An 11,510-nucleotide genomic window follows, 5' to 3' on the forward strand; every position below is an offset into this window, starting at 1 on the left:
CTCAGCCCCGCCGTCCCTCGCTCGGCTCCCGCCGCTCCGACCTTGTGGCAGCCGCACCCGGCGCGGAAAAACGCCTCGAACGCGAAGGGGCCGGGTGGCCCGGGGGTGGCGGGGGGAGTGTTCTACGGCACCGTCGCCAGGGCCACCCCTGCTCCCCCCCCGCCCCCCGGCTCCGCACGGCGGCACCTCCAGCCCCTCCTCACCCCGGGCAGTCGGGACGAGGCCGCCGCCGCCCCGCCATGGGCTGCTCCAGCAGCGCCCGCAGCCGCCCCCAGGAGCCGCCGCCCGCCGCCGCCGCCGGGCCGCCGCCGCGGGGTGAGCCGGACCGGGGGAGGGAGCCGGGGCGGGGGGCTGCTGCCCGCGGGGCCTGCGGGGGGCGGGGGGGGTGGAAGGGGAGCCCGTCGGGTGTCTCCCGGCTTTTCCTTCTGCCCCGGCTGCCGGTGGAGCTGCGGCTGGCGAACGATGTCCCCGTCAAACCGCCGGTTCTTGTAAGCGGCCGAGTTACCACCTTCCGTTCCTCCCCGCAGACTTTTGGGTTGGCTTTGATTCACAGACCGGCCCTGCGGTTGGTCCTTTTGTATAATTCCTTGTACATCCAACGCTTTTTCCCACCCTTTAAAAATAATAGCGAATAGCAATACCTGACCCCGCCATCCTTCCTTTCTCTTACAAAATCTGTACCTCCACCCCAACGCAGTTACAGCACCGGCAGCACTCCGGTCGCTTTGATTTGGCTCAGGCCAAGGAGGATTAATTTTGGGTGCAAGCCGTATTTGTAGGATGCACCAAAAGAATATCCTCGCTATTCAGTGGAAGTTGAACAAAACTTTGTTTCCGTATTCAGGTTCTTGTGAAAGCGTTTCCAAACCTCCTCCCTCTTTGCTCCAAGGGAGGTTTGGAAACACTTTTACAAGAACCTGAATGCTGCTGCAGTTACAGATATTGGCCTCTCCAGAAAGATACATCCTAAACATAGATACATAAAAGTTGTTTGCCCTTCATTGTACTGCATTTCTTTCCTGTATTCTTGAATTATAAGTATCATCCGTTGCTGTTATTCTGGCTGCAGCATCCGTGTTTTCTGTATGGGTTTATTTTCCATCTGCTGCCTTGCAGTGTTGTGGTTTGGGACTGCAGAGGTGACAGCAGGTTGTATGGGGTGAGCGTTGTCTGTGCCACTATGGAGCCAGCATACACCTGCAAAACGAGGAGCCCCGCTGAATATGTCAGCGGAAATCTCTTTATACTGTACCTGCTGGTCAATGTACCAAATTCTTCTGCCTTTCCATCCTCTTATGGAAGATATTTTGCACAGGAACACTGAAGGGCTCAGGGAAACAACTGAAGTAATTTATTCTGAGCATTTTAGGAATTCTCTCTAAAAGCCTGTTCATGTTAGGATAGGTTATGAAATGTACTAAATACATAAACCAATGTCATGGTAATGATAAAGTGCAGTTTGTAATTACAGCTGAAAGGTCTCCATTAATTGGGCAGTTACTGGCCAGATATGTTAGTTACGTTCTCATTTAGTTTAGTAAGAGGGGATAATTAGAAAGAAACTTCTCTAAATGTCTTAATAGGGAAAAAAATTTATTTAATTTCCTTCCATTGATGTGTAACTCACAAAAAAAGTGAGGCTTTTCCAAAAGGAAAGAAAGAAGGCAAAAGGAAAAATACTGTAGCTATGGGCCACTTAAATTCACTGTGCTTTTCATTGCTTCTCCAGCTGAAATTGTCTACAGCAAGGAAAATAAAAATTATAAATTTAAAAATAAAACAAAACTAGAAGGCATCCTAGGAATGTTGACAGCCACATGATGTTCATTCTTCTTGGGGTTAAAGGTACTGAACAGATTACTGGGAGGATTTATTTTTTCCATATTAGAGAATTCTTTGCATTTCAGATGAGAGCAGAGGAATGCTTCCAGGGTTTCCAGCAGTCCGGGTCTCGCATTGCATGGCAGTATTTTATAATCCAATTTATATAAAACATCCTGATGAAGAGAGGGCTAGCTAGAAGTTACAGGGCTGGTGTTTATAGGAGCTGCAGGAGAAACCTAGTAATAATGGGTTTGAATTGTTTCTTTTACTGGTAACACCAATTGAAAACTCTGTATAACATGCTAGTTTTCATGGCTTATTGATTTCTGTCTGCAGGTTTTAAATGCTCCCTGTTCACCTGGTACCAAGCAAGGTGAAGGCATGAGAAGTGTCTAAAGGGATAAAAAATAAAATGTGAATAGATCAAATCTCTGGTCTCTGAGCATACACTGCTTTTTTTTTTAGTCATTGCTTAGAGTAGCTTAAGTTTAAGACTTACTTGCTGTTATTCTGATGGGGTATCTGTTTCACATTGAGATTTGTGTTAGGAAAAGGAGTGCCTGGAAGACAAGGTGGGATAGAAGTCTAGAGAAGGTAAACAGGGAAACGTGTTGGCTGTTTCTTGTAACACAAGAGCTATGTCACTTGATGAAATGACTAGCAGCAGAGTCAAAACCAGCCAGAACGTGTTGTACAGAGGGTGTAAGTGGGCTGTAGACCTCATTGCCGCTGGTCATGGTGGAGGCTAAGAGTGTAAATGGATTGAAAAGGGGTTTGGGCAGGTTCACAGAGGAATGTCCACTGACAGACTGAAACCTGTCCCCGTGGGCTGGGTCCCTCTGCCCTTTCCGCTGCCCCTCAGCAGCTGTCAGAGGCAGGGTGCTGCCCCGGGAGGGTCTGCGGTCTGGTGTGCGTAGCTGAGCTTACCTCCTTTTTTTGAGTTGCATTATAAATAGCTATACCTCTGGGAATTTGGAGGGGTTGGTTGGACCTTGGATGGTTTTACAGTTCCTGGCACAAATGGGATTTTACGTGTCCCATAGTCAAAGTTGCTTTCTGTCTGTCTTGACAGTCCAGATTCCCTGTTCTTGTTCTTCTCCTGGCTTAGCCATCCCTCCCTGGGTCTGTAGGCACACGCTAACCAGGTGACACTTGCTGGGGAGGTGTTTTGCTTGAGTGCCTCTAAAGAACTGTGATGTTATCTTAAGAGCAGCAGTATTCAAGCAGCTGTTTTAAGAGCAGGATGTATTACGTTTTTTTGCTGTTCATCTATGTGTGTGTGAAGCATCATACAGTTCTGCTTACTGACTTTGACACTGGAATCATCATTCTCTCAGAAAATACAATTTGTCCAGTTTTTTAATTATTATATAAACAGATTTTGTACATGAATTCACAGGGTTTTCATCCTGACATTCCTTTGGAGAAGGTTAAGTACAAGCTCTTGTCAAATTTAATTTAATCAGAAAGTTATTAAGTCAGTCTGAGAGGTTGGTATAGCTCATTTTGAGTCTTCAACTCTTATCCTTAAATACCTGTCAGAGTAATTTTGCCATTTCTTTATTCATAAATTTTGTCTGCCAAAATGGCCCGTTGCTTTACTTATCTAATAAGCTGATGAAAGACAAAAGAAGTGGAAGTTTTAATTTGTTTAGGCTTCCTGTTCTTGAATGTTTTATTAGACAAAGCATACTATGAATGGTAGTTTAGTATTTAAAAAGACAGTCAAACAGGATTTTGTTTTAAGAAATGGGCCTTGCTCACCCTCCAGGTTGAGAAAGTTCTTCTCGGTGTTTTTCATTCAGCCCATCCAGAGGCACCACCAGCAGTTTCCCATGTACAGCCCAGGGCAGCACCTCCCTCCCGCTCAGCATCTTGATTCTGTGCTTGTTTTGGGGCAGGAAAAGGTGCTTCCTTGCATAGCGTGCAGTCACCAGCAAACCTTCTGCACACTTCAGATCCGTAAGGCAAAATGTAATAGGACATTGACCTGTAAACAGATCAGCTCTCTTCATATAAAAATATATGATATGCCTCAAGCCAATGCTTCTTTTTTTAATGTAAGAGCAGCACCATCCTGTACTGGATATGTATAAGAGCAGCAGACCTCTGAAGGAGTATTGTCCATAGCCTTGTGGGAGCTCTTTGACAGGTAGTGCTTGTGCGGTCCCCTGTGGGTCTAGTTCTCGTCTAGCTTACATGCCCACTCACCAATTATCTGTAATTCTTTTTTCTTTCCTTGCCCTGCCATAACTAAAAGCATCACCAGGTGAAAACACCCCAACTGCAGATGATCATGAAACCATAGCTGACCAAACACAGTTGGACACGGCAGAGGATGTAAGTCTTACCTCTGAGGAGACAAACCCGGGTGAGCATCTGCCAGGAGAGGAGGCTGCAGCCGTGATTCTGGCCATTGAGGGGAAGATCGATTCGGTCAGTAAAAGGGAGGAGCCGGAGGGCACTGAGCCCCTGCCTGCAGGAGTGGAGGAGAGCTCTGAGCTGCCATCCACGTGGCGAGAAGAGAGCAATGGGCCTTCACCTCCAGCACCGGGAGAAGATTCTGGGGCACCACTGCCAGGACGAGCAGAGGACAGTGGGCTGGTGGAGGGCAGTGACAACTCTGTAGTGGAAATCGTCGAGAAAGTACATGTTACTGAAGAGGACCACCTCACTGAGGGTAATATTTGTGCTTTCATAAATTCAGGAGACCAAATTCTGCCTCCACGGTCTTGTGCGTGGGTCCTTTCGGCTTTACTGAGAGCCTTGCCTGAGCTTCTGGAGTCAGAACTTGGTCCTGGGAGTGTGTACAATGTGGGGCATAGAAGAACGTGGCTGGGGAAGGCTCAGACTCACAAGTCCAAACTGTAATAAATTTAATCAGCGTTTCCAGTCATTATCTCTGCTATTTCATTTCATGTCCTTTTTGTTCTTAGCAGGTAAAATGCCCCACCGTACCCCTCATTTAAAATGTGTTTCTGTGTAGCTCAGACATTTTCCTCAATATCTGCAGAGACCAAAGGCTCTCTTCCTTAGTCATATGTATTAATTAAAAAGCAACTGTCCCTATGCACATGAAGTTGGAGGGTGCTTGCCTGATTGTAGAAGAAAAAGCATCTCTTTGATGCACCCTTGGCATATCCAGTCTGTCTGAGAAGTTTGGCTACTATACAAGCAGAACAGAAGTAGTAGTGGAGGGACATAGGGCTGGGCTTTCCAAAAATGTTTGGAGATGACTAGCTGGGGAGGAAGGCTGTGTGAGGAAGCAGTGGTGTCTGAGACAGCAGGTATTTCCATGTGCTGTGAGAGGGACTTTTAGCAGGAGGTGTGCTTGTTCACAGAGTTTGCAGGCTGTGCTCATCTTTGGGTTAGCACCTGGAGGACGTGTGTCTCCCATGGACTGCACATGCAGAAGGTGAACACTTCACAGGAGGAATTGGTTTTCTCCTAAGTGGTACAAAGAAGCTCAGTGAGGAATCAGATAATTCCTGGGGGAGCATTTCTTCAGGGAATAAGCAGGTGAAGCACATGAGAAATATTTCTCTGCAGGGAAATGTGGTATCAGCAGCCTTCTTCACTCCACATTTGCCTTGAAGAAGTGCAAGATGCAGGAGAAGGGCTGATCTGTGTGAAGCCCAGAGCCGATTACATGCACCACCACTAACCCTGTGGCTTTGCTGTGCACACCTCTGAAGTGGCTATATAAATCTGACTCTTTGCATCGCAGTAGCTAAGCACAGTGGTTGGCTTGTCCTCTCCTGTGTCTCTTCACAAAAGACTTTTGAGGTTCTCTCTAAATAAAACGGGCATCTATCCTTTGGAATAAAGTCTCATTTTATGTAAGCAGTCAATGACGGGATGCTCACTTGTGAAACACGTAGTCTTGCCCAGCTGGAAACTCCAATTTTGTTAATCACCATTTCTAAGCTTCATGGTGTAGTGCTGGAGGTAGAGCAGTACACCCTGAACATTGTGGTAGGACCTCATGTCCATGGAAACACGTTTACAGTTGATGATTTGCCTGAAGATCAGTTATGGGGCTTTGACCACCAAGCGGTTCATGCTGCTTGCAGGGCAAGTGAACAAGGCTTTTGGGAAAAATAGTTTTGCTTCTATTTGTTCCAAGCTAGAAGTAATATCATAACTTGTGTGCATTATCTTTCCATGAGGCATATGATGAAGAAGGGACCTTCCATTTTTATGCTGTGGTGCATATGATACTTAGTATTTGTTTTGCTTTCTGTTATTCTTTAGTAGCTGTGTGAGTCAATTAATACGATAGCAGCTTCCCAGGGAAAGCACGGTTTCAGCCAGACTGGCATGTTACCGTGTTTTCTGTTTCTGTTTTGTTCTAATCGCAAATAAAACTGCACATATATGAAATAAAAATCCAGGAAAAATAATTTGAACAGAAATAGTACTCATGAAGTATATTGAATAGAGTGTCAAGGGGATTTTGTGAAAGCATCAGGAGAACTTTACAGGTGTGAGGCACGCATGTAGCTGAATGATGGAAAGTGACTGGGAGCATCCTGCGTGTTCCCTATAGATTCATTCAGGGGTGCTTTGGTAAAGGACGTTGAAGAGCTGACAAAGCAAAATCAGGTTTACAGAAAGGAGCTGGGACACTTGGTACTTTTCTCAGTGGATCCTAATTTGATCTCCATGGTTACTGTTCCCAGGTGAGATGGGAGAACAGGTGGAAACTGAGCTGCTCAGTGAGATAGTAAGCGGGGGGCCTGAAACAAAAGAAGAAACAGGAGAAGCTGTGGATAGTACAGCAGCGACAGAGATAGGTATGTTGACAGAGGAGGGAAGGACTGCATAGGTTATTGTTTAGGAGACAGAAAAGACTGTGCTGTCCTTAATGAGCACATCTTGTCATCCTGCTGCTGCTGTACAGCTGATTTCTGCAATTTAACACAAAAGAATCATAAATATTTTTGTTTACATTAAGAGATATTTTTGGAAGCAACCAATTGGAGGTCATGCTTTTTACATGGGTCATCTTTATATAACACACGAGTCTTATCGGTGTTAAATTATCCCTCTTTGGGGAGAATGCTAGACTGTAACATGCAGTCTTGGAAAATAAAAACCTATGTTAAAATCATGACTTTCCTTGTTATTATTTGCAGGCTTGTTTTTATGAGCTAATGCCTTAATGCTGCTTTGTGATTTCCATTCCATGCCAGACAGTCATTTTAGATCCCCTTGCTCTCCTTATCAGCTGGAATCAGCAGCTGGGATGAAGGCACATTGCACAGCAAATGCAGTCACATGGTGGGAAGGAAAAATCACAGGCCAAATAGAGTGCCTTTGAAAAATCGTCATACCAGTGAAGAGAAGAATTCAAGGGGATAGTATTGTCCCACTAGCAGACATGGAAATTATGTTTACAGTTCTGTTATCACAGTCTTTCTGCAAAAGTTATTTCTTCTTCCTCCATGTTCCCTAAGAATCCCACACTCATTTATTTTGAGTTCATCATGTAAGGTATTCACATGCACCAGAAGGCAGTGGTTACCCTGTGCTATTGCTGGAATGTGGAAAAGGATGAGCAGGCAACGCAGACACCTCCTCCCTTCCCCCAGTGAACGTTACTGCAGTGGCTGAAACCACTTTCCCCTCTTCCCTCCCTCCTAAACCCTGGTCTATGGAGCCATGCTCAAAATCTCTCTGGGCTAGTGAGTACTTCTGTAATTCCAAAGAGGACAGCTTTAGCAGGAAGGGTGGGAGATATCTTACACCAGCACCTTTGATGACTTCCAAATGAACCTCTTACACCTGGGATGGTCTTTGGTTCCTTCCCAGTGCTAGTATATGCTCAGGCTTTTGAGCTGATAGCAGCAAGCCAGCATGTTCCACCTGTGCTGCAGGACTAAGAAAAATGGTTTGCAGCATGAGTACTGCAGCCTGGAAGACCATTAGAGTGGTGGTCAACCAGTCTGGTCAAGGCATATGTGCCTTTATGACCTTGTGATTACTGAAGTAGAATTAGATAGGCAGTGATCAAGAAAAAAAGCACTCACCTCCCTTTAATTCTTATCCGTTTAAGAGTTGGTCACCTTTATATTGTTACTTTTTAAGCTAGCCTGTGAAGACAAGCTATTGGTGGCCATTGGCAACTGTGCTCTTGCAGGATCTTTACGTTTATGCCATATAGTTTTGACTATGAAGTCTGAAAAAGTTTATTCATTCAACTTGTTTTCAGTGTGTTGCCCCTATGCTTTTGCAAAGAACTGAAGAGTAAGAGATTGCATCATGTGATGATTACAGCTTTATTGAAATACTTACTTTCTGCATTTGCCTGCCTTGACGATATTCTCCCCAACAGTTTTGTATGGGAGCGGGAAGAGCAACCCTGCTTCTATGTCTGTAACACTTTTCAGATGATAGGGGTGTACCGATGCAGACAGCTCAGAGAACAGCTGTGGGCAAGAAGAGCAAACAATGTTAAGAACAGAACAGGGACCATTTAAATCTGGGATGCTGTTGTGTAAGGGAGGAATTCTTCCATCTTGAAAGGATATTGAAGAACTAAAACAAGATTTTGGGCAGGGAAGCAATATTGCTAAAGGGAATGGAAAAATTCTTACTTTGAGAGAGGTCAAAAACATTCAGAGCCTTGCTTCTGAGAGGGTACGACTAAGAGGATATGAGCTGGTCCTAGTGCAAAATAAACAGTGCTCTAAAGGTAGCTGAGGTCCATCTCTGAACAAGGGAATGGTCAGTGACAGACTGTGTGTGCTGAATTCAAAACCACTAAAGAGAACTTTTTTTTCACATTATATTAGCAATGTTCATGCAAATTAACTGTCAGACTCTGTCACAAAGAGTCACTGCAGTTGGACATCTCTCTCTCATCACCTGCATTCCCGTGCAAAATTCCCACCTTCCCTGTGTTCCCTACACAGCCTTGTGGAATACCACCATTCACTGCAAGGAAGGCCCATGTTCTCATGTTCCCCATCTATCCTTGCAGGGTCTTCTGGCTGAGAAAGAAGTACTTTGAGCTGGGACAGTATGACACTATGATTTCTGCCAATCATCCCCTCAGGTACCATCTCTTAGCTGTCAAGGAAGCCAGCAAGACTCATAGCTTCTCAGCTGCTGATGGCCAACACATGTAGTTTCAGGGGCTGCGTGTAGTTCCTCAGCCATACTTTATCATGGAATAGTTGAGGTAGGAAGGTGCCTCTGGAGATTGACTAGTCCTGCTCAAAGCAGGGTCAGCTGGAGCAGGTTGTCTGTTGGGTTTTGAATATACCCAAGGATGGAGACTCCACAAATTCTGTGGGCAGCCTGTTCCAACTGGTCAATTGCCCTTACAGTAAAAAAAAAAAAAAAATAAAAAAATTCTTACATTTAAATGTAATACCCTGTACTTGAATTTATGCCCTTAGTCTCTTGTCCTTATTTAAGATTTAATGTCTGTGAGATCTCTGCCTCTCTGTCAAACATGACTGAAATTATCTAGTGATTTCAAAAGTTGTTAAGAGAAAAGGCAGCAGGGTGGGGAGGAGCATAAAACCGTTGTGGTGTAACTAGATTTCACATAGATGATATTAATGTCTGTAAGAGGAAGACTGTGTATGAATGAGATGGAAGAAGAGGAAGCAGAGCCAGTGGCTGCTTGCGGCTGTTCCAGCTCCACACAGAACATCCTTACAGATCTGGGAGAAGAGCAGATACCCCCTTCATCCTGTGATGCTTCCAGGGAACCTTCACTTTGAATTCCTGTAAGATTTAGTGAATATCAAGTTGTACCCTCAATTAATTGTTAAATTAATTTTTCTGTGTGTTTCAGAGACAGCTAATAACAAGGAATAGAAGTTATGTCTCTATGATCATCCTCTTCTTGGGCCTGCTCTTCTGTCCACATGAACATTTTTTAATTTTGTTGGGTTGGGAAAACAGAAAAGCTTTATGGATCGAGCCACAAGCCACAGACATGAATAAGAGGCATCAGAAAATGTTTTATATAATATCTGATTTTTGAAGTCAAGCTGCCAAGACTTCAAGTGTTTGAAATACCTGCACTTTCACCCCCCTGCCACAGAGTGCCTTCTGTACATGGCTAGCACAGCAGGCTAATTTTCCAATGGCAGTATAACCATTCAGTTTTCAATTAGGATTTTTTCCAGGTTCAGATAACTAACTTCAAACCTTTGAAACCTTCAACCAGCATTATATAGGATAAAGAATACAGTGTAGCTTTTTTTTTTAATGGTAATATGCAGGCAATTTCTCCGAGCGCCTGGACTATCAGTGTATGGAGCTGCTGAAGTGTATAGCACGTAGAGGACTGGAAGATGAAAGTGCCCATTTACCAGGCTGTAACTAAATGCAAAGGTTATTTTTCCAGAAAAGGGAAGATATACAGGGTGAGGTGTCCAGGACCCAAGTGGGTGGCTGCTGTTCACTCTCCGTTTTTAAACATAAATTTATTGAAAGGCTAGTAGTACAATATATGTGATGACTTCTGCAAAAACAGGGAGAAGAGGGCATTTTTAACTATGAGTAGGACGTTTTAGTCTTATAAATTGTCACACTTAAAATATAAAGATAACTTCACAGCTGTTAACATTCATGGTGATTAATAGCCTGTCTTTAGCTGTGTAGTTCCTAATACGCATTTGTGGCTTCTAAAATAGATATCTAACCAGAGACATATATAAGCCTGTTCCCAAAGGAGAGGTCATCTATTACATTTCCCTGTAGTGCTGTCCTCCAGGAGAAGTATGCTATCAAGGACTGTTTGGGATTTTTTCCAAAATGCTAAATAATCATTTTGGAGCTGAAGCTGAATGGCAAAGCTTTCAAACAAATTTCCTGTGAAAATGGGTCCCGAATCTAATTGGTGTAATGGATCAGATAGAGAGTAGAAATTTGTTCTGATGGTGAATGTTGCAAAGTGACTATATATTATTGGGGACTGCGTTTACAGGATTCTCTGGCATAAAGAAGTAGAATATGGAGAAAAGTTCAGTTATCTGAAAAGGGCAAGCACATGTTGCTGTTTTCTTAGCGTTACTGTACAAAAGGACTTCACAAAAAATTTTACTGTCACCAAAAAATTATACAAATCCCCTCTAATAGCTAAATTTTGTGCTGCATGTGCACATCTGACTCCAGCTGACTTTGGTTTGTATTAAATAATTTAACTAATATCCTTGGCCTATCAGCCTTTAGTGTAAGCTGATATTCCTTGGCTATCTCACTAAATCTAAGGTTTTCTGCTTATCAGCACTCTTACGAACTTGTCAGCTTCATTTAATGTTGACTTCCCACAGGCAACACCATCAACTTTTAGAACTAAAATGCATAGTTTGGGGGTTTCTTAGGGATTTTTTGCTAGGTGGATGCTGCAGAGTTTTATTTTTTAATTTTTACTAGCCTTCTATAATAGAGAAGTTAAAATGAGCAGCTAGTTCTATTAAAAATCTATAGACATTAAAGTGAGGATTAAAAATTCAAACAGAGGTAGTCAAAGTTTTTGTCCCCATACCCACATCATTCCATGACAAAAAGGCATGAAAAACATACCATGCACTTTGGAGAGCTGAAGAGTGGGGGAACAGGTACTGAGTGGGATGAGGACTCCCTGGGGTGATACAGGACTGGGCTGGGCGTACAGCCAGGGCCCAGGATGCCCCAAGAATTTCCACCTTCATGAGCTGCAT

At 43.9% G+C, this 11,510-nt stretch overlaps 1 protein-coding gene across 2 annotated transcripts; it reads left to right on the forward strand.

Moving 5' to 3' along the window:
• Positions 1 to 229: 229 nt before the first annotated feature.
• Positions 230 to 9,887, forward strand: LOC142029512 (uncharacterized). 2 transcript variants are annotated; one of them, XM_075024370.1, is made up of 3 exons: positions 230 to 315; positions 4,085 to 4,504; positions 9,635 to 9,887. In XM_075024370.1, exons 1-3 carry the CDS (start codon positions 240 to 242, stop codon positions 9,655 to 9,657), a joined length of 519 nt encoding a protein of 172 aa, XP_074880471.1. In that variant the 5' UTR covers positions 230 to 239; the 3' UTR covers positions 9,658 to 9,887. The 2 variants fall into 2 exon arrangements, with proteins under 2 accessions (XP_074880471.1, XP_074880470.1); XM_075024369.1 differs by lacking the exon at positions 9,635 to 9,887 and having other exon boundaries at positions 4,085 to 4,704.
• Positions 9,888 to 11,510: the final 1,623 nt, after the last annotated feature.

The sequence above is a fragment of the Buteo buteo genome, chromosome 3 (assembly GCF_964188355.1).
Source record: "Buteo buteo chromosome 3, bButBut1.hap1.1, whole genome shotgun sequence".
In the NCBI taxonomy this organism is placed as follows: Eukaryota; Metazoa; Chordata; class Aves; order Accipitriformes; family Accipitridae; genus Buteo; species Buteo buteo.